This window comes from Octopus bimaculoides, chromosome 16 (genome assembly GCF_046866305.1).
Source record: "Octopus bimaculoides isolate indiv1 chromosome 16, ASM4686630v1, whole genome shotgun sequence".
In the NCBI taxonomy this organism is placed as follows: Eukaryota; Metazoa; Mollusca; class Cephalopoda; order Octopoda; family Octopodidae; genus Octopus; species Octopus bimaculoides.
This window is the reverse complement of record NC_142943.1, coordinates 30942272-30966145: the sequence shown is the minus strand read 5'-3', so window position 1 is coordinate 30966145 and position 23874 is coordinate 30942272. Positions and strand designations below refer to the sequence as shown.

Sequence of the window (23874 nt, the reverse complement as noted above, 5' to 3'; positions counted from 1 at the left end):
TTTTTCATAACACTTAAATATTTCTGGATATCATATACACATCTTGCTCTCTCTCTCTCTCTCTCACACACACACACACACATCACCACATGCTACACTGATATCTTGCATTATCACACAGACATCTTTCTATCTCATATATCTATATCACATATCGAGAGCTCTCCAAGTTAAATAAATATCTTTTCACTTATTTTGTCAGTATACCAACAATACATGGTTATGATATCAGTGATAAATACAATTCTCACTTACCCACCAATTTCTGCTGGGATTTTGTGAAGTTCATTCTTGTTTAGGTTCAGCACAGTTAAGGATTTTAGTCCTCCTGGAAGCAAACACTTGTTGAAATAGAATGTATCTATCATCAAAGTGTGTGTGTGTGTGTGTGTGTATTGATGTTTGTTTTTTTGTTCATTTTAAACAAAAACAATTTTACAATAATCTGAAGAGCTACTCCATACTTTTGTTGAGTTCAAATTTAATATTCTTAACAAGAATAGTATTGGCAGTGACTTTGAAGTTACTGCTTGCCCTCATTAGATTGTGATGCATGAAGTTAATCTTGGCTTTATATAGTCTCTGTTGAGGTGCAGTTGAATGGCAATTAGGATGTAGAGTGGGTTATAATGGAGACTTGTTGTGAAGAAACTTTTATTGATTAAATTTAGGGTTATGTTATTGTTTTATAATTTATTCATGCATGTAGAACTTTGAAAAGCAGGTGTGTATATTTAGGTATGTCAGCTTCAGGTTGTAGGATTGTGTTTTTAGTGGTTCACAAAAATGAAGTAGGTAGGTAGAGGAAGATTTTGGCCAGCAGTATTTATTTTTGATTTTATTGGATTTAATCTTTTGCTATGGTAATGTAAAGGTCAAAGTTCAAAGTTTAGTCCAGCATTTACAAACTTAATTATTGAATATTTCAGCTTTCTTGTAATGGAATCTTTAAGGATTCATAAAAGAATGTAAGTAGGTGGTATGTTTTAGTTGGTCAGAAAGATTCTTTACTTGTTTTTTTTTATGTTATTTGGGGTGTTGTGGGAATATTCAGCAGTCAGATCACTACACCAGATGTTATGACTTTCAAGAAAAATACCTACATAATAAAAAATTCTAACCAATCACAACTTCATCTAGAAGTGGATCCAACAACAATTCCATCCTTTTGTGCCTTTCTCTTGGAGCCTATCCAGCACATCGTGACTATTTGACAGCGAGTATTGACAGACAGCAGAGATGAGATGGCAAACAGATTTGGACAGCTGTTGACCCAAGGTGACTGCAGCTAAATAATGATGAATAATGATGACAGCAACACCAGCACCAACTTACCACACTTTGACTGCTGTTACAATCACACCAAGAACAATAACATTCAAACTCTCTCAATGTTTTGTCCTTCATAGTAATGACAGCATTCTTTTTGTGTATGAAAAGAATAAATATTTTGTTTATCATAAAACTCAACAGACAGTGTTCTTTGTAACTTTATTTCACATTGCTTCAGTTCACTCAGCTGTAGGGATGAGTTGTGACATCACTGGTGCCAAGCTGTATCAGCCTTTCCTTTTCCCCTGGATAACAGCAGTGGCATGGAGAAGAGAGACTGGTATACATATATGACTGCTTGTCTTCTATAAATAACCTTGCCTGGACTTGTGCCTTAGAGGGGAACTTTCTAGGTGCAATCCCATGGTCATTCATGACCAAAGGGGAGGGGGGTATTTACCTTTAACCTTTGAACAACATTCCAACTTGGTTCCTAATTCCTTGCCAGTTTTTCTCTCCTAATCTTTATTCTCATTCGCTTTCCATATTTAATTTTTTTTATATGAAAGACTAGTGTCCAAAATGTTAATACTCTTTCCTTTCCTCTTAAGTGTTAAACTAATATGACATTTGATAAACTTATCTCTCACACAATGTCTTCTTTCCTTTTGTATTTATTGCTTTCATAATCACACACGCATGCACACACACACACACACACACGATAATACTCCAATCATACCTAAATATTCTGGGATACTTACCGAATATTCCTGGAGGTAAACTTTTGATTTTATTTCTGTATGCTAGTAGCTTTTTAAGGTTCAGAAGATGTTGAATTTGGACTGGAAGAATCTGGAACTCATTGCCAGCAATATCTAGTAATTGTAGCTGTAGGATAGCACAAAAATAAGCAAAAACAAAAAAGAGACAAATTATAATCAAAATTTTGGAGTCTGGTTTAAATATTTATTATTATTATTGTTTAATAATACATTGTTTAATTATTATTATACAGCCTAGTTCTCACCCACCATGTGTGAACACACACACACACACTTCATCATCATATATGTAGTTTTATTATTTATATATATATATTAATTGTAAATGAGTCTCATCATCATGCAAGTGTTGTCCTATGTTTCCAATCTTCCATGAAACTATGTCTGATCATGGTGAAAATATTACCTTACTTGGAAACAGATGAGGGTTGGTAACATGAAGGGCATCTAGCCATAAAAATACCATCTGACCTATCCAAGCATGGAAAAGTGGATATTCAAATGATGACACTATGTATATGTAGTTTTGTTAAAACCAAAAGCTTGTCAAGTGACTTGAGTTTCACACCACTGCAATCTTTAGTTGAGATCTCAATGGTGTCAAACTTGAGTTGCAAGTGAAACTTTCAGTTTCAATAAAAGTATAACCTTTACAACTCCTCTCTCATTCATTCCACAAAAATTTACACAATTGTATATATATATATATATATATATATATATATATATATATATATATATATATCACTCTGCCAGAAATTTGAAAATGACATGCTGCATGCTGTACTGCTTGGCATTTGCACCAAAAGTGATAAAAATAAAACATCCAGTCAACATCAAGGTGTTCAGAGTCATCACTCGTAATGGCAATGTTATGCCTCCATTCATCTTCCCACATGGCCTCATACTCAACATGGAGACCTACATCAAGTGCCTGGAAGAGGTAGTGCTGCCCTGGGTCAAGAGAGTGGCTGCTGGAAGACCCTATGTTTGGCAACAGGACTCTGCACCATGCTACACAAGCAAGAGAACCCAGTCATGGCTGTCAGACAATTTCTGCAACCACATCACCCCTAACATCTGGCCACCTAACTCCCCAGACTGCAACCCCCTTAATGATTATGTGTGGGATGCAGTTGAGCAAGAGACCAACAAAACTCTTTGTAACACCAAAAATGAACTGAAGGCAAGGATTATGGCAACATTCACCAACTTAAACAAGGAAGAGTTGCAGGAGATTCTGAAGTCATCTGGAGACTGTATTTGAAGCCAATGGTGATTTATTGAATAAATTTATTGTTTAGTATTTCAAGATATTTTCATGTAATTTTGGTAAATATCTGTTAAAATGAGATGTCAGTGTTATTTTCCTTTTTGCATAATTTAGATGCCAATTTATTCATCACACCCTGTATATTGCAGCAGTAATTCCCAGTTATGAAGAGAAGTTGATACAGAAGTTTCCATGTCTGTTTCTATGATTACATCTCACTTTTTAAAAATGGGAGGACATTTCTCATTCTTAATCATCATCATCATCACCATCACCACCACCATCATCATCATTTAACATCCATTTTACATGCTGGAATGTGTCGGACAGTTTGATAGGAGCTGGCCAGCTGAGGAACTGTCCAGACTCCAGTTGTCTGTTGTAGCATGGTGTCTATGGCTGGATGCCTTTCCTAATGCCAACTACTTTACAGAGTGTGTTGGGTGCTTTTTATGTGCCACTAGCACAGGTATGTTTACATAGTACCAGCATGAGTGCATTTTATGTGTTACCAGCATCTGTAAAGGACAAACCTGTATGAATGAAAATGTGAATGATCATGGCTGGAGCACCTTTCATCTTATTCCTGCTCAATGTGGGATAATCTGGTATTGAACAACAAAAACGACACTCATTTCTATTTCCGTGGCAGAAAAAACAGATTTTTGGAGAAATAAACATCATACAATGTGGACGACAATGTGATGTAATGCCTTAATTAGTGGAGATGGTTTAATGACTAAAGGAATGATAAAAATTCACTTAAATGTTTTGATTTCTTTTTTTTTTTTCTCACTTGTTTTATGTTTCCGAAATCGTCTGGAAGTTCATTCAGCTCATTGTTTGTCAGTATAACTTTCTCTAGTTTAGGTAGCTGACATATCATGTCTGGACACTTTCTCAAATGTTTTTGTGACAAATCGAGTGTTTTACTACGGCTATTTAAGATACGTCCAATTATTGGAGTTACCATTTTGACGCTTTTGTGTCTCCGTGGCAATGGTGTGAGGTTTGAGAAACCAATTGTTTTCGTATTTATTAAGTAGCGTGAAAGAGAAAAAAGTAAGAAACCAATAGGAAAGAAATATAAATTTGGATCAAGATTATTTATTTTTTATTACATTTAATCATTGCTAAATTTGATTTAAAAATTTAAAGTGTTTTCAATAACGAAAGTAAAAAGACGAAAGTAATACTAGCTTTATTAGCGGTGTTTATAACTTCTGAAACAGAAAAAAAAAAAAACAACATGGCGCAATGTCGTTATTTGGAGTGTTTTTATTTCCCCATTTAGACAGAAAACGCTTCAGAAAACTGACAGTAGAGGTTTGAAAATTATATTTATTTGTACTTACATTTTCGCTGCTCAAAATGACTTGATATTCACCGTCTGATATAACCGTGTAAATCAATTTTTGTATACAATTTGTATACAAACATCGTGGAACGCCGCTTATTAGGAACTGAGAACTCCCGGCAATCCCGAATTTGCTATTCAGATATTGTGTATTCACTCCATTAAAGTTGCTAATGTCCTTGGGAAAAGTGTGAACGTCACAACGTTCCTTTTTACCAATCTGTTTTAGAAATTATTAGACAAAAAGAGTAATTTTTAAAAACTAGTATACTTAACGAACCATCGACTGATCAAGTTCTCGATTCGCATCTATCTTCTGAAGATGGCTAATCTTAGCTTCATAGACGATGAATCTATTCATCGTTTGGAAGGCAGCAGTGAAAAAGTTGGGGGTTTGGTTGTGATGAAGAAAAGCCCTTCTTCCACTGACACTTCGTTCAAGTTTCAAAAACCAGGTGTATCCCTCTTGGGTCTCGACAGACTGGCTGCCCAAAAGCGTAAAGTCCATGACCACGGAGATACAGAAGAATCAAAAGAGAAGAGTCCCAAAGGAAATATTGAAGAAATAAGATCGAAATCCCATAAAGAGAGGTATGTCTACTCGTTCTTTGTATTTATGTATACAGAAATTCTGTGTTTGTAAGTTTGGGTGATGGAATCATCACTTTCCACCATTCTGCAAACGCGTTGATTGATGAGCAAGTCTCAGTGTGGTCCCTCAACTGGCTACAAATAGCAACCAAGTTTCCTATAAAACATACTTTTATGCCTTAACCCCCCCCCCCCCCCCAACACATTGGACAATGTATTCATATGCGATACACTAGTTTTCAATCATTGGGATGCAGGCTTGCTGAAGTACCGCTTTGCGGTGGACCTAGTCAAACAGCAATCCCAGTACTTATTTTTTTAAGTCTAGTACTTGTTTTATTGGTCTTTTATTGTCGAACCGCTAAGTTATGGAGATGTAAACAAACCATCACCGGTTGTCAAGCGATAGGGCAACATAAACAAAGATACATACAGTCACATACACACATTTATATATACATGTATACGACGGGTTTCCACACAGTTTCAAATTCATTCACAAGGCATTGGTTGGTCCATGGCCTTAGTAGATGACATTTGCTCAATTTGCCATGCAGTAGGACTGAACTCGAAACCATGTGATTGCTAAGTGAACTTCTTAATCACATTTTCATGCCTGCACGTGTGTGAGAAATATATAGACTAATAAAGAAATTGGATGATCACGGCTGGAATGTCTTTAATCATAGATTTTACTTGATCAAGCTGACTGAGGGATATATGTTTTTCTGTTTTTAACTGACATAGCCGTGTGGTTTTGAGTTGATGGTTTTCATGGTGCTATGAATGAAGCACCTGTGCTGGTGCCATGTATCAAGTACCCATGCTAGTGCCACAAAGTACTTGTGCTGATGTCACCAGCCATAAAAACCATGCCAAAACAGACAATTGGTGCCTGGTGCTGCTCTCAAGCTTGCTAGCATGGAAAACGGATTTCAAAGGATGATGATGTTAGAAAGCAATCAGCTATGATAAAGATTTACACAAGAATGTAAAACATTCCTTCTATGCTGTTGTGGAACAAAAAGAGCAATGTGTCTCCTGACAGACTGTTTTATAATTTGTTGATTTTTTGTCAGGGAAGACCTACCCCATCTCTTTTCCCAGTTAATAGCATTGACTGTTCAGCTTCTATATAAAGCAGTCAGCAACTATGCTTCTACTGTGATGGATAGATTAATTTGCATATTTGTGCTTTGTCCAGAGGAAGGGCTATGGCCTTTATGGGCTCTCTAGACCATTGAGATCAATGCCATTGATGTTTGTGAACAGCTGTAAATAGGTAGTTGCAGGAAGGGAAGTCCAGTTGGATGGCATTTTGGAGAAAAAGGACTGGTGAAAATGGTTAATGCAAAATTGAGAAGCAGACGCAATACAGGTAATGATTGGAATAGAGAGCTGAATAAGTCAGGGATGCTTGAGTGGAGCTGGAGAACATGGGCTACTGTATTACTGGTAGAAAAGACAGAGGCAGGGGATGCAAAGGGGCTTAGTTGTTATGCTTTTTAAGTCATCTCTTGTGTTATCTGCACTGTTTGAAAACCAGGACATGTTGAGTGCTTTCATGTTTCTCCCCAATGATGATTTTTTGTGAGAGTGTTAAAGTGTAGCCAGTGTGGAGACTTTATGTGGTTACTCTGTCTGTTAGAAATCATAGTCAAATTTCTCTCAAACACTTTTATATGTTATTGAGACACACACACCATAGCATGTTTGTTATTATTATTTTGATGGTTTAATTAATTAATTACTATTAATACCTGACCAGACATTATCGTGCTCCACGAGATGAGACCCCATCACATCCCGGGGGTGTCAATACTGTAGCAAAGGAAAAGATCAAAAGTCGTCATCATCGAGAGCGTGGGGTTTTTGCATCATCAAAAGACAGCAAGAAGCATAGGAGTGAAACATCGGAGAATGAGTCTCGAAGTTGGCAGCGGAAAAGCGATCGAGATAAAAGCTCCAAGCACCGAGACAGAGATGAACGAGAGCGAAGCAGGCATCGAGACCATCATAAAAGTTCTCGTGAGTAGAATCTGACCATTTGATTTGTTCTCTTTATTATCAGTGTCACCATTTAATGTCTGTTTTCTTTGCTGGCATCGGTTGGACAGTTCACCTGGAGCTGGCAAGCCAGAGGACTGCACCAATGTCTGCCTTGGCTTGGTTTCTTTGGCTGGATGCACTTCCGAATGCCAACCACTTCACAGTGTGTGGGAGTTTTTTTATGTAGCATTGACACTAGTGATATCACCAAGTTACTCGTGAGACAAGACTCCTCAACTGAAAATGTGGGCTAGTTTTGAGGGAGGTGATAGCCACATGATTCTGTGAATCCATATATTACACTACAGATGTGTATGTATATGTTTATGTATATATATATATATATATATATATATATATATATATATATATATATATATACATATATATATATATATAAAGTTATTAATATTTCTAAGTCTCTCTAAAGGAGACTACGGCAGCGGTACTGGAAATTAATAGTTATCGCCAAGCCAACATGGCAGTCCCAAAATTAGGACGAAAGCTGCCGTGAATTAGCTCCATGTTGGCTTGGCGATAACTATTAATTTCCAGTACCGCTGCCGTAGTCTCCTTTAGAGAGACTTAGAAATATTAATAACTCTATTTCTGAAAACCAGTGGATAGATTCCACTGAAATTAGATAAATAACCTTCGAACAGATAGTCAGCAGCGCCGCCTGGCTAGGGCTTGGCTGCTCTGCATTGACAAGAGGCAACACCCTGAAACTAGTCTGCAGATGCCAAACCAGCAGGGGGACACTGCTGACCTCCCCTGTTCGAAGGTTATAAAGGACACAGGTTTCGTGTGTCACATAGCTAGCTAGAGGCGATGGCTTCTTGGAGCTAATTCACGGCAGCTTTCGTCCTAATTTTGGGACTGCCATGTTGGCTTGGCGATAACTATTAATATATATATATATATATATATATATATATATATATATATATATATATATATATATATATATATATGTATGTATGTATGTATATATGTATGTATATATATATGTGTATGTATATATACATACAGATATGTGTGTATTCTTTTACTTGTTTCAGTCACTTGAATGTGGCCATGCCGGAGCACCACCTTTAGTCGAAGAAATTGACCCCAGGATTTATTCTATTGGTCTCTTTTGCCGAATTGCTAAGTTTCGGGGATGTAAACACACCAACATCAGTTGTCAAGCAATGGTGGGTGAGTCAAACACAGACACACATACATAAATACATATCTTTTGTGAAATCTTTATGTATATGTGTGTGTGTGTGTGTGTGTGTGTGTATCTGTGTGTGTTATTAGCTTCAGCACTGGTGCAATTCATATTCCTGGCAACATTTAGTCACAACCATTTCTGTCCTGAGATCAGTTCTCATGCATACATGCTAGGCACTTTTCAATTTCTGGCTACATACTTGGTCAGTTCAAAGCTATAATGGAAGTCACTTGTCCAGAGGTGTCATGCAATGGGACTGAACCTGAAGTCACAAAGTTGGGAAGCAAGCTTCTTAACCACACAGCCATGCCTGCATCTGTAGAGTACAGTAAATATATTTTTTTTTTAAATATTCAAATCAAAAATTCTGATGTTTAATTGATTTTGTTTCCATATTTTAAATATTATGTGTTGTCCATTGTGGTTATTTCAGATAGGAGGAGAGATGACCACAGTGAGAGAAGCAGCCGAAGTGGGTCAGAATCTTCTTCAAGAGAAAATAGAAGTGTGCGAAGCAGTTCTCGTAGCTGGGAATTCTCTGAACGGGAAAGTCGACGACGGGAACGAGAATGGGAGGAAACACCACGTCGAGAACAGTCAGATGAACCTGCCACTCCGGACCTCCGACCAACTGGTGAGTGACAAAGAATAACTTCAATTTTTCTTAGAGTTTCATAGAGTGCTGTCACAGTTTGTTGTGTGAGATCTTTTAATGACTGTGCTCTGCTCACGAGGACAGAGAAATGGTGGAATCAGTAGAGCATCAGGTTTTGGGTTTTGCAGTATTATTTCTTTTTATGTTAATCATCATCATTTAATATCTGTTGTCCATGCTGGCATGAGTTGAACAGTTTGACCAGGGTTAGTAAGCTGAGGGGCTGCACCAGATTTCAGTCTGATTTGGCATGGTTGCTACGGCTGGATGCCAACCACTTTAAGAGTGTAATGACTGCTTTTACGTGACACCAGTATCTGCCACAACTACAATTTCACTTGGCTTGACGGGTCTTCTTCTCAAGCATGGCATCTTACCAAAGGTCTCAGTCATTTGTCATTGCCTCTGTGAAGCCCAATACTTGTAAGGTGCTTTTCACGTGCCGTCGGCATGGATGCTTAGTTTCATGACACATTGCCTCAGTGAGGCCCAACACTCGAAAGGTGCTTTTTATGTGCCACCAACACAAGTGCTAGTTACTTGACACCAGCTTTGGCCACCTGAGTTGAAATCCCAAAATGGGTGAATTTATGTTTTCTTCTTATAGAGTGTATATTGTTATTGTTGTTAATAGTGGTTCTTTAAATTTTTGACAGACACACCATTAACGAAAGCTGCCTGGGATGATGATGATGGTGTTCCTGCCACAAAGTCTAGTTGGGATCTGGCATCTGTTGGTGGGACACCTTACACGGATGATAGGAGTGAACGTAGTGATGCATGGGTGGACAGAGACAGAAGCAGGGCAAGTGAGTCAAGGTAAGTGTATACCAGTTTGTTTTTATCTATATGCACTTGCATGTGTGTATGTGTATGTACAGAGTGGGCCAAAAGTCACGCACAAAATAAGTTCAATATGCTCTAGAATTGTCATTGACAAGCTTCAGTTTTTCTAAAATTGAATAAAATAAATAAAATAATGATGAATATACATGTACTTGATCATGATGAACAAAGTGAATAATACTAATCCTTTCTACTATAGGCATAAGGCCTGAAATTTTTGGGGAGGTGACTATTTGATTACATTGACCCCAGTGTTTCACTGGTACTTAATTTATTGACCCCGGAAGGATGAAGGGCAATGTTGACCTCAGTGGAATTTGAACTCAGAATGTAGCAATGGGCGAAATACCACTAAGCATTTCGTCCTGCATACTAAAATTGTCGTTGTCGTCGTTTAACGTCCGCTTTCCATGCTAGCATGGGTTGGACGATTTGACTGAGGACTGGTGAAACCAGATGGCTACACCAGGCTCCAATCTGATTTGGCAGAGTTTGCCCTTCCTAACACCAACCACTCAGAGAGTGTAGTGGGTGCTTTTACATGTCACCCGCACGAAGGCCAGTCAGGCGGTACTGGCAACGGCCACGCTCAAAATGGTGCATTTCATGTGCCACCCGCACAAAAAAAAAAAAAAAAAATTTCGTGTGTCACCTGCACATGAGCCAGTCCAGGGGAACTAGCAACGATCTCGCTCGAAAATCCTACAACGGCCCCGCACAAGAGCCAGTCCAGTGGCACTGGCAACGGTCTCGCTCGAAAAATTTCTTGTGTCACCCGCACAAGAGCCAGTCCAGGGGCACTGGCAACGATCTCACTCGAAAGATTTCATGTGTTGCCCGCACATGAGCCAGTCTAGGGGCACCGGCAACGATCTTGCTCGAAAGATTTCATGTGTCACCCGCACATGAGCCAGTCCAGGGGAACCAGCAACGATCTCGCTTGAAAATCCTACAACGGCCCCACACATAATAATAATAATAATAATAATAAAAATAAAACCATATGTGTGTGTGTGTGTATTGTGTTAAATGTCCTTTCAATATGTTTGGAATGTAACCAGCTGTGTGTTGACACACCCATCAGCACACAGCTGGTCACATTCCAAACATATTGAAAGGACATTCAACACACACACACACACACACAGAGGTGGAGATAAAATCCATTCAATAAATGCTTTTAAGTCACTCCCTTGGAAGGAACTCACAAAGATTTCTTTTGGACAAAAAAATCTCCAGACATGTTTTTGGTCCCTCTGACAGAAGATTATAATAAACCTGGAAAAGTACAGGACAAGTTATTAGACCTGTAAATGTAAAGGACAAGCTATTACTTCTAGTCAAGTAAAGAATAAGAAACTTTTTACTTAAAATATTGCAGCTAAAATTAAAATTTGAATATTAAAACTTACCTTCGTACATTGGGCCTCACCGAGGCGATGACTACTGACTGAGACCTTTGGAAATGTGCTGTGCGTGAGAAGACCCGGCAAGCCAAGTAAGATCGTTGCCAGTGCCCCTGGACTGGCTGTTGTGCGGGTGGCACATGAGATGCACCATTTTGAGCGTGGCCGTTGCCAGTACCGCCTGACTGGCTCCCGTAGGATTTTCGAGTGAGATCGTTGCCAGTGCCCCTGGACTGGCTTGTGCGGGTGGCACATAAAAGACACCATTTCGAGCGTGGCCGTTTTCGTGCGGGTGACACGTAAAAGCACCCACTACACTCTCTGAGTGGTTGGCGTTAGGAAGGGCATCCAGCTGTAGAAACTCTGCCAAATTAGATTGGAGCCTGGTGTTGCCATCCGGTTTCACCAGTCCTCAGTCAAATCGTCCAACCCATGCTAGCATGGAAAGCGGACGTTAAACGATGATGATGATGATGATGATGATGATTTATTATAGTTTACAAATAACACTATACTTATTTAAGTAGAATTTGGCTAATTTACTACCTTAGATACAGAAAAAAGTGACTAATTAGACAAACTTACAAATTAGCTGAACAGTTTTGTACAATAAATTTGAAAGACTGTAAAGAGTGATAAATTAGAAGAACTGGTATTCTTTGCTGCAGTGTTTTAAGTTTCTTATTCTTTACTTTACTTGGAGTAATAGTTTGTCCTATACTTTTACAGGTGTAATAACTTGTCCTGTACTTGTCCAGGTTTATAATCTTAAGAATATTACTTTTCATGCTTGCATTTTTACATGTAATATATATACTTTCTAATACTTTTGAATAAATAGACATACTGGAATGTCTACCAGCTGATGTATGTCGTTTTGTATCCTATCCATTTTCTCTTATTTGCTATATGTATGTATATATATATATATATATATATATATATATATATATATATATATTATATGTATATGTATATATACGTATATATATATATGTATATATATATATATATATAACCCATGTCAGCATGGAGAGCAGGCGTTAAATGATGATGATGTATATATATATGGGTGTGTATATATATACATATGTGTGTGTGCATATATATATATATATTTGTGTGCGTATATATATATGTGTGTGTGTGTGAAAAAAAAAAAAAATATATATATATATATATATATATATATTTTTTGTCACTTTTAAATATCAGATAATATTTCAATTGTAACATTATTAATTGCAGGTCTTTTCAGAAAATTTCTGAAACTCCCCTTCCTACACCCACCTATAAACACAACAAGTGGATGAATGACAGAGACAGAAGGCAATCATCACGCAGAGGTATGTTTCCCCATCTGAGTCTCCTCCAATGGAAGATTCTGTTTGTTAGCACTTGTGTAGGATGAAAGCATCAATGCTGGTTAGACTCGTAGTATTTGCTTTTACTGCATATCTTGTGTAATAGAATTATCTCCTGCTCTCTCTTGCACTCTTGCTGCCTCCCACTCTCTCTCTCTCTTTCCTTTGCTCTTCCCTCTGGCTGGGTAGCCATGTATCTCCTCTACTACAGCACACCTTTTTTAAACCATCAATATATTAAAAAAAAAAAAAAATACAAAATTTGAGTCAGTAATTTAAGAGGGAAAGATCCGTTGAAGGAATTACAAAGAAAAAGAATTGTTTCCAATTTTGTGTTTCAGAGAAATTAGATATCAAATTTGAAACTGAAGAAGAAAAAAACGATTGGGAAGATGAACAGAAACGTCTTGATCGAGAATGGTATGGCATGGATGAGGGTTATGATGACGAGCACAACCCATTCTCTGGAACTTCCAATGAATACACGAAAAAGAAAGAAGAAGAAATGGAACAGAGGAAGAAGAAAAGAATGTCAGCTCGTCAGAGACAAATCAACAAGGTAAAACATATTAATGTGTTTATCTCTCGAGTCCTGTGAGGCTTTGATGGGTTGGTGCTTAGCTCTGATTTTTAATGCTGTTAGGTAGATGTGAGATATATATGTATATATATATATATATATATATATATATATATATATATATATAAAATCTCCTTTGGTTGGACCCCTGTCTGTCAGGGGTAACATTCTCAGAGGATCTTGTATCTATTCCTGAAAAATAATTAAATTGATGTAGTATAGAATATAACTCAGTAATCAAAAGATTGTTGAGAATTTGAACTCATTACTTGTTAACTAAGTAGTTCAATGATCAATTTCAACTTGACTATTTGCTAAAATAGGTCATTTTTTTCTCTAACGTTATTTAGCAAGAGGTCAGCTTTGATCAAAAGTGGTCCAGTGCCTATGACGCTCCCATCTTTTTGTACATTAACAACCACATCTTGATAGACTTATTCCATCAGCCATTTTGACATCAATGCCATAGAATTCTTGAGTGCCTTTAGTGGATCCCACTCTGTTATAAACCTTTAGGAGATCTACTGTGAGCAGCTTGATCAGCTTAAGTCAGCGCTAGAAGAAAAACGACCATATTTGGTTTCAAGACGAAAGGTGTTCTTCCATCGGGATAATGCTCGGCCACATACAGCGAGGATGACATTCCAAAGGCTGGAACAGTTTGAATGAGAAACGATACCCCACCCACCTTATTCACTGGACATTGCCTCATCTGATTATCATTTATTCCGCAGTCTTCAAAATCATTCGGACAGAAAAAATATGAATTCTGTAGACGAGGTCAGAATAGTACTGGAGGAGTATTTTTTGTCATGAACAAGTGAATTTTGAAAGAGGGGCCTTGCAAGTCTACCAGATAGATGGAAGAGCAGTGTAGAAAATGAAGGAGAGTATATTTTAGATTAAGAAAGAACTTTGTTTATCTTAATCTTGAAAAATAAAAGAAATATGAAAAAAACCACATTATTTATGGGATGACCCAATACATATGTAAATATATATGTACAAGCACACATATATATATACACACATACGTACACACACACATATAAGTTTAACCTCAGTAAATATTTCTTTCTCGCAGGATATTGAAATGTGGGAGACAAACCGGATGCTGAGGAGTGGAGTGGTCACCAAAATCGGTTACGATGATGACTTTGAGGAAGACAATGAGGCCCGTGTTCATTTACTAGTGCACAACACAGTGCCACCTTTCCTTGATGGTAGAATTGTATTCACCAAACAACCAGAGCCTGTAATCCCTGTGAAGGTAAGAGTTTATTTTCTTTTTCATTTGTTCTATATTGTTCTTTCTCAGTTGATTGTTTCTGCAGTTATTGGGTTATTACACTCTTTCGCCTGCCTTCTTTAATTGCTTTAATTGCCAACCTGCCAGAAACTGCTCCTGGTTCCAACATAGGATCTAAAGGTTATGTCCATCAAAATTTCAATTTGTTCTAAACACCAGTTTATTAATGACAACTTTTTTGCTTCTTATAAGGGTAAAGACTCAATCTTTCTGTGCTATTCTTACAGCTTTACTGCATTTGAAATTTACTTTCTTGCTTGTATAGTATCACACACACACACACACACGCACACACACACACACACACACACACATAATACATACATACACACACATGTATACAAACACAAATATGGTGTGATGATAATAATAAAATCAGCAGAGTGGTTATGTTTTTACTTTTCTTCCTATTCTAGGACCCCACTTCAGACATGGCTGTAGTGTCCCGCAAAGGCTGTGCAGTTGTAAGATCATACAGAGAACAGAAGGAACGGAAGAAGGCCCAAGTGAAGCACTGGGAACTGGCTGGAACCAAAATTGGTGAAATTATGGGAGTGAAAAAGGAAGATGAAACTGTAAGTGTACAAAGATTATTACTAGTCTCTTTTAGCCCCTTCTATGTGTCTCTCTTTTCTCAGGCTGCTATACTAACTATAAAGTGTAATCCTCTGGAATTTCCTTTACTCCAGTCTTTTACAGGTGTTGGCTTGTAGCCATTCAAACAGAGACAGAAGACAGCATCAATCTTAGAGGACTTGAGAGTGTCATAGATACAGTTCTTTACTTTTGGCTACAATCTGCACAAAAGGATGATGAATTAAATTTTTTATTAATATCATGGCTGTACTGATTAAGTAGTTCACTTTGTAACTAAATAATTTCATGTCCAATCCCACTGCATGGCACCTGAGACAAGTGTCTTCTGCCATTGACTTAGGTCAACCAAAGCTGTGTAGATGCTTGTTGGATACACACACAAACACACACAAACACACACACACACACACACACACACACACACACACACACACACACACACACACAATGGACTTCCTTCAGTTTCTCTCTACCAAATCCACTCACAAGGCTTTGGTCAGTGTAAGACTATAATAGGGCACACTTATTCAAGGTGTTCTACAGTGGGACTGACCCTGAAACGGTATGGTTAGGAAATGAATTTTTTAGTCTCATAGCATGTTTTGCACTTTTCCATCTATATCTTCATCATCATCATTTAATGTCCGTTGTCTATATTGGCATGAGTTGGATGGTTTGATCAGAGCTGACAAGCTGGGAGCTGCGCTGGACTCCAGTCTGATTTGGTACGGTTTCTATGGCTGGGTGCCCTTCCTAATGGCAACCACTATACAAAGTGTGCTGGATACTTTTATGTGGGACCACGCAGGCGCTTTTACATGTAAGAGATGTTTGACCATCTGTTTGTAGGCTTGTCTCTTGGAGCATCTGCCAATTTTCTAACTATCTCCACATCTATTAGAAATAGAAAAGAAATCTCGTCTCTGACATTTAGGCATTTCATCAGTATAAGATCGTCTTCAAAACTTTTCTCAAAACTTTCTTAAATTAATTAAAAAAAAATTTTTTTACTTTAGGACAAAAATGGAGATGTAGATTATAAAACTGGCCACAAGTTTGCAGAAGTGATGTCTGACCACAATGAAGCTGTTAGCGATTTTGCTAAACGTCGTACCATCTTACAACAGAGACAGTACTTGCCTATTTTTGCTGTGCGAAATGAGGTTTGTGTTTATATATATAAAATCATTTTTATCATTATTTTATCATTTTATTTATATATATTTTATTGAAATAGCCATCTTTGTATCATACATTATGTATATACACCAGCAAATATAATGCTATGGTTTTGTCCCAAAGAAAAAGTCTCTTCATATACTCCTGCATCATGCCTGTCCATGATGTATATATGTTAAGTATGATACATAGATCATCATCATTATCATCATTGTTTAATGTCCGTTTTCCATGCTGGCATGGATTGAACGGTTTGACATAGAGCAGACCAGCTAGGAGCTGTCCAGACTCCAATTGTCTGTTGTGGCATGGTTTCTATTATTGGATGCCCTTCCTAACACCAACCACTTTACAGAGCATACTGGATGCCTTTTACATGCCGCCGGCATAGATGTGTTTACACAGCACCAGCATGGGTGCTTTTTATGTGGTACCAGCATCTAAAAGGTTTAATTTAATGCTGTTTTGATTGTGTACACTGAGTTTCTATTTAGCTTGGCAAGCTTTCCACAATATCAGTAAATGTATTATTCACTGTTTCCCATATATCAGAGGGGACAGATTTCATGTAGCCATGTAACTGGTGAGTGTACATTATTGAAAAAACTCACAAAAATTTGCCATTTCTGGCATTCTTGAGGGTTACTGCTAGGATGTGTTTGTCTCACTCCAATATATATTGCATTTATCAGAGTAATAAGGTGTTTCAATAGAACATCTTTACCCTCGGGAATTACTGGGTACACCATCTAGTATATGTATATATATATATATATATATATATATATATATATATATATATATATATATATATATGTACTTGTGTTTGTCTCTCACTACTTGACAACCAGTGTTGGTTGGCTTATGTTCCTGTAACTTTGTAATTCAGCAAAAAGAGACTGACAGAATAAGTACCAAACCTGAAATCTGTATTGGACAATTAATTTGATCTATGAAACCCTTCAAGGCAGTACACCAGCATGGTCACCATCCACTGACTGAAACAAAACAAAGGAATAAAAGAATAATTATTGACCTCAATTCTCTCTAGGGGATATCTTTGGTTTCAAGATGACAGTTAGATGCAGTTTGCTATCAGTGTGATATAGTTATCCTATTTATGTGATATAGTTATCCTATTTATGTGATATAGTTATCATGTTTATTAACCATTTAGTATTTAAACTGACCATATTCAGTCCAAATATTCTATCCGTTTCATGTTCAAACTGGCCAGATCTGGCCTCTCACACCTACCTTACAATATCATTCTAAAAATTAACAGCTTCCTCATCAAAATCTCAAGGCTACAAGATAATGCATGATTAATTAAAAACCTGTGAATAAATAAGCATTACTGTTGACAGAATAATCTGAATGCTAAATGTTTTTTATATTACATACCTTTTGCTTGTATTGAGCTTTTTTTTTGTTATTGTTTTGTAGCTGTTGAACATCGTCCGAGACAACAGTGTGGTGATTATTGTTGGAGAGACAGGCTCAGGGAAAACTACACAGTTGACTCAGGTGAGTTACCTTTATGGAAAGATGCCATCATCAATAAACATCCATTTTTCCATACTTGCATGGGTCAACCAGAATACATAGAGACGGATTTTCTATGACTGAATGCCCTTTCTATCATCAACCCTCACCTGTTTCCAAGCAAGATAATATCTCTCCATGGCCAAGCATGTTCTTGCAGAATATTGTCAATGAATGACACTGCTTGTATGGTAATGACACTCATTTACAACTGTCATTTAATGTCAGGACAAAGAAACACAAACATACACATTCACACACATATATATGCTTACGTACGTATGTATGTAAACATGTAATACATGTAAAGATGTAAACCACTTAAAAATGTAAACATGTAAAACTAAGTGAATAGAATAATATTGCAAAATTCCAGTTTCTTTTGGGTACCCCCTTGTATATATGTATGCATGCATGTATATATGTATGTACATAACGTACGTACATACATACAAAAGAAACTGGAATTTTGCAATATTTTATTTGATTCACTTAGTTTTACATGTTTACACTTTTATCACCTTCAAAGTATTCTCCATTTGAAGCAATGTATCGGTCCAGATGCTTTTTCCACTGTTCGAAGCAGTCCTGGAACTCTTGCCAAGTGATACCTTTTAACACCTCTGTCGTTTTTTTCTTCACCTCTTCTACATCTGCAAATTCCATAGTTCTAGCTTTCATCACCAGTGATGACCCTTGAAAAAAGGTCTGGATCAACTTCCAGCTGTTCTTTCAGTTCACAACACACATCCAGTTGTGACTACTTTTTGATCTTCCATGAGCAAGAGAGTCATAAATTTTGCTGCAGCTCTTTTCCCAGTCTTCCTCCCAAGTCCTGTGTGCTTCAGTCACAGGACCATCACCTGCTATTTGACTCTTTACCGGGGCTCTTGATGAGCGCTATCACCTTGGACCAGAGAGGACTTGGGACAGCAATGACTGAGGAGGAGCATCTTCACTTTCTTTATAACTCTTGAATTCTCAAACTGGAGCTTCACTGGATGAAGTTTAATATCTTACCCAGGACGTAAAATAGTTGTGACAAATCTCAACAACAGGTGTTAAAATTTGGCATTTGAATCTTAGACCAATATTGGATTTAACTAATCTTTGACCCTGCACATCTTTTATATATGTTGCTGATGTAATTGACTAACCCCCTTCCTTCAATTGCTGGCATTGAGCCAAAATTAGAAAGAATTGTTTTAATGTACTCTTTATTTTTTATTTTATAGCAATGTTTTTTTTTCTTTCATGTTATTACCAGTATCTTCATGAAGATGGCTATACCAACTATGGCATGGTCGGCTGTACACAGCCGCGTCGAGTCGCTGCCATGTCTGTTGCCAAACGTGTTTCTGAAGAAATGTCTGTTGAACTTGGTGAACAAGTTGGGTATGCTATTCGATTTGAAGATTGTACTTCTGAGGTAAGATCTGTCGACAATTTTTCCAGGCATATCTTTTAAAAGAAGACAAACCAGACTTCTTTCAACCCACATTTAACCCCATTTTTGTACTTAAATGCAAATTAGGCCAATATTTTGTTAAAGTGTTGTTAAATTGGTTGTAGGTACTATTTTTCATTTTATCAATTTTGGAAGGATAGAAGACAAGCTGCCTTCATAAGAAATTGAACTGGATTAACCCTTTTGATACCAACCCAGCTGAAACCGCCTCTGTCTTGTTTTCATAAGTTTTGAATGAAAATCTTCCACCAAACCTTAGTCACAATTTATGTTCCTAACACCAGCTTAATGATAACTAAGTTATTTTACTAAATTCTTAGAAACACAGTGCATCTCAAAATAAATACGGTAACAAAAGGGTTAAGACATTTAATTTGGTGCTTTGTAAATGTTTTGCCATCATTATCCTTTTTTACAGTTATTTATTGAAGTAATTATTCAAAAAGCATCCAGTCCACACTCTAAAGTGGTTAATGTTTGGAAGGACATCCAGCTGTAAAACCCTTGCCAAAACTGACCTCGTCTGTGCTTATGCTATGTAAAAAGCACCCAGTACACTCTGCTGGATGGTTGGTATTAGGAAGAGCATCCAGCCATAGAAACCAAGCCAAAACAGACTATAGAACCTGGTGCATCTCTTGGCCTTGCTGGCTCTTGCCAAACTGTCCAACCCATGTCAGTATGGAAAACAGATATCAAATGATGATAATGATGAAGGTGGCAAGCTAACAGAATAGTTAGCACACCAGACAAAACACTTAGTGGCATTTCGTCTGTCTTTATGTTCTGAGTTTGAATTCTGTTAAGCACAGGTGTTGATGTAATCATCTAGTCCCCTCTCCTTGAATTGCACACTTTGTGCCTATAGCAGAAAAGATTGTTGTTGTTATTTATTTATTTATTTATTTATTTATTTTTGTTCTTCAGAATACACTCATAAAATATATGACAGATGGTATTCTGTTGCGAGAGTCTTTGAGAGAATCTGACTTGGATAATTACAGTGCCATCATAATGGATGAAGCTCATGAAAGGTCGCTCAGTACAGATGTTCTCTTTGGTCTGCTACGAGAAGTAAGTACTGTACTTAGTACATGTGGCTGGTGTTGTCTTTAAGACTATATTAAAGATAATGAATGACCTTGTTACTTAAAAACCAGTTTACTTGGTTTAGTTGTATGTAGTAGATTATGTTACTTTTCAGGACCATGCTGCTGTTTATTATTTTTTTAATTTGGTACTTGCTAATTTAAAATTTTAATTTTTAAAATCAAGTATGTCATTGAATATCCTACTAAATTGTTTACGAAGTAAATTACAATAGTTACCAACCTATAGATAATTCTTCTGTGTGTATGCATATATGTACATATATAAATATATCTCTCCAATTTTTCCCTATGGCTGGACAAATTTTTGCAGATAATTTGAAATGAATAGCTCTGCTTGTATGATGGTGACACTTATTTACAACTATTGCTTGATGTCAAGGCTAAGAGACACATACACACATGAGATTTATATATATATATATATATATATATATATATAACACACACAGGCACACACACAAATGATGTGCTTCTTTCAGTTTCCACCTACCAAACTCACTCACAAGGCTTTGGGTGGCCTGGGGCTGTTGCAGGAGACACTTGCCCATGGTGCCATGCATGGGGACAGAAACTGAAAGGATATGGTTTGGAAGCAAACTTCTCTACCTCACAGTTATATTGCACCTATATGCATGTGTGTGTGTGTGTGTGTGTGCCTGCTTCTGTCTGTCTTTTTGCCCTTGTTTTGACATCATGTGCCAACTATTGAAAATGAACTTCTCCATCATACAAATGGTGGTGTTTGCAGTCTCCCTGTGGAAACATTACCTTTGCTTGGAAACAGGTGAGGATTAGTAACAGGAAGGGCATCTGATTTCAGAAACCTCTTCCTCACTCATGCATCTTCATTAGCATCACCATTTTAATATCTATGTCTCCATGCTTTCATGGGTCAGAGGAAATTTGTTGAGGAAGAGCCTTCTATGGCTGGAGGTGTCTAAGAAACCCTAAGTAATTTCTCTTGGTAATTTATTCCCTTGTTTTCATTGTCATGTATAGAAGACAATTCCAATACTTTGTTTAACCCTGTAGATTTCTTTTCTCTCTCACATAATTTAGGTAGTTTCTCGAAGGCAAGATTTGAAGCTGATTGTTACATCAGCCACCATGGATGCATCTAAATTCTCAACTTTCTTTGGAAATGTTCCCATTTTTAAAATTCCTGGCCGAACATTCCCTGTTGATGTGTTGTTCAGTAAAAACCCTGTTGAAGACTATGTTGATTCTGCTGTAAAACAGGCCATGCAGATCCATCTCCAACAAGCAGAAGGTAAGAATCTGTTTGGCAAGAATTCAATTATATTTTACTACTCAACAGCTAATTCTTGAGATCATAAGATATGTTTCCTTTTACCTGAAAAGTTAATGACTGTTATCGTGTCATTAGGTACAAGACTGTTGGCCATGTTCTGAAGCACTCAGTCTATAACTGACTATAACTTCATCAAGCTCTGCTTTATCATCTCCACCTAACTTCCAAATTGCTGGCATTGTGTCTGAATTAGAAATTACTGTTAGGGGAGTAAAGGTGATGACTTCAGCAGTATATTGTAAGGCACCAGTCTAAGTGTCTTTTGGCCTCAGAGTGTGGAAGTGGGTTGGGGGGTTAGAGAAATGACAGCAGATGTGATTGTGGGTTTCAGAAATCTTTTGTCTTTAACTTGTTGCGGTCATTAGACTGTGGCTATTCTGGGGCACCACCTTGAAAAATTTTTCGTCAAATGAATCGATCCCAGGACTTATTTTCTTGTTAAGCTTGGTACTTATTCTGTCAGTCTTTTTTGCTGGACCACTAAGTTACGGGGACGTAATTACATCAACATTACTTGTCAAGTGGTAGAGTAGGGGGACAAACACAAAGACACACGCACACACACATATGATGGGGTTCTTTCAGTTTCTGTCTACCAAATCCATTCACAAGGCTTTGGTTGGCCTGAGGCTATAGCAGAAGACACTTACCCAAGGTACCACACAAAGGAAAGATTAAATGACTTGCTGTATTTGATTATGTGCCTTTAGTCATTTCAGTCTCTTTGGGGTCAATATCAAAAAGCATCAATTTCTTTGTCTCCTCTCAAAACTGTTGAATGTGTGCCTTTATTTATTTATTTCAGGTGATATTTTGGTATTTATGCCTGGTCAGGAAGATATTGAGGTGACGTGTGAATTGATATCAGGTGAGGCTTGTTTGCATTGTTAGTTAGGTCAAAGTGTGTAACGACTTGGCTTCTTTTACTTCAGTCCACACTACCTCACTCCTTCTCCTTCTCTTCTCCCTTCTCTGTTTCTCTTTTGCCTCTGCCTCTCCTCCCTTTCTCCTGCCTCCTCTCTTCCTCTCACACTTCCTCTCTTTGTCCCAACTCCTTTATGAGATTGTTAACATAAGACCCATTTATTAACTAGTGAGTGCTCCTGACCTCATGCAGTAGCTCGATATGCTAGAGATAGTAGGAAAATCTCCTTCAGATGACACTGCTTCTGTCTTCCAGTAAGAAGGTTAAGTTGGAAAATGTAATCCTTGCTATGCTATCATTATTGCCATTTTAACATCTACTTTTCCATGTTTACATAGATTGGATGGAATTCACTGAGGCAGATTTTCTAAAGCCTGATATCATTCCTGTTGCCAACCCTCACCTATTTCCAAGCAAGTTAAGAATTCCTTATGGCCTGACAGTTATGAAGAATATTGGAAAGGAATGACACTGCTTGTATGACAATAACACTTATTTACGACTGTCATATTATATTAGAACAAAGAGACACAATCACAAAGAGACAAAAATCACATACATAAATATATATTGTATATACATATATATCTTCTATATATATAAAAATGAGAATGTGTGTCTGTTTGTCTGTCTGTGTGTGTGAATCCCTAAAACTCGAGAACTACGCAACCAATTTCATTCAAATTTTACAGGTGCCTTACTTAGGGTTCCAGTTGTGTTTTAGTCAAAAAAATTTTTAACTTCTTGCAGAGTTCGAGCCCACGGCAACATAATATCTCCTCCACTATTTAAGTATTATGTGTCAAAAGTGAAACAAAAACACTCATGTCAAATACTTTCACTTTAAAAATGAAACTATTCCACTAACTGAAACAATCACATTTCGATACTGTAATGACAGATACTTTCAGAGAGAGAGAAAGAGAGAGAGAGAGAGATGTATATGTATATATATAGATGTATATGTACACGTATATGTATAGATATATATATATATATATATATAGATATAGATCTATATGCATACATG

The 23874-nt window shown here is 37.2% G+C and overlaps 2 protein-coding genes across 3 annotated transcripts in view; one reads left to right on the top strand and one right to left on the bottom strand.

Moving 5' to 3' along the window:
* LOC106878479 (uncharacterized) overlaps positions 1-4349 on the bottom strand; it is an 11210-nt gene extending 6861 nt beyond the window's left edge. For both annotated transcript variants that reach the window (XM_014927697.3, XM_014927698.3), the window contains exons 1-3: positions 4127-4349; positions 2037-2163; positions 256-328 (exon numbers count right to left, since the gene is read on the bottom strand). In XM_014927697.3, coding sequence (XP_014783183.1) covers positions 256-328; positions 2037-2163; positions 4127-4303 — 377 coding nt within the window. In that variant the 5' untranslated portion in view covers positions 4304-4349. The remainder of the gene's footprint in view (positions 1-255; positions 329-2036; positions 2164-4126) is intronic.
* A 207-nt stretch (positions 4350-4556) lies between these two features.
* Positions 4557-23874, top strand: part of LOC106878466 (pre-mRNA-splicing factor ATP-dependent RNA helicase PRP16) — a 73485-nt gene continuing 54167 nt past the window's right edge. The window contains exons 1-14 of the mRNA XM_089364397.1: positions 4557-5278; positions 7047-7306; positions 8980-9180; positions 9858-10020; positions 12702-12799; positions 13159-13376; positions 14482-14667; positions 15123-15281; positions 16320-16466; positions 17929-18009; positions 19295-19456; positions 20423-20569; positions 21667-21877; positions 22725-22787. Of these exons, the coding sequence (XP_089220523.1) occupies positions 5010-5278; positions 7047-7306; positions 8980-9180; positions 9858-10020; positions 12702-12799; positions 13159-13376; positions 14482-14667; positions 15123-15281; positions 16320-16466; positions 17929-18009; positions 19295-19456; positions 20423-20569; positions 21667-21877; positions 22725-22787 (2365 nt within the window). The 5' untranslated portion in view covers positions 4557-5009. The remainder of the gene's footprint in view (positions 5279-7046; positions 7307-8979; positions 9181-9857; positions 10021-12701; positions 12800-13158; positions 13377-14481; positions 14668-15122; positions 15282-16319; positions 16467-17928; positions 18010-19294; positions 19457-20422; positions 20570-21666; positions 21878-22724; positions 22788-23874) is intronic.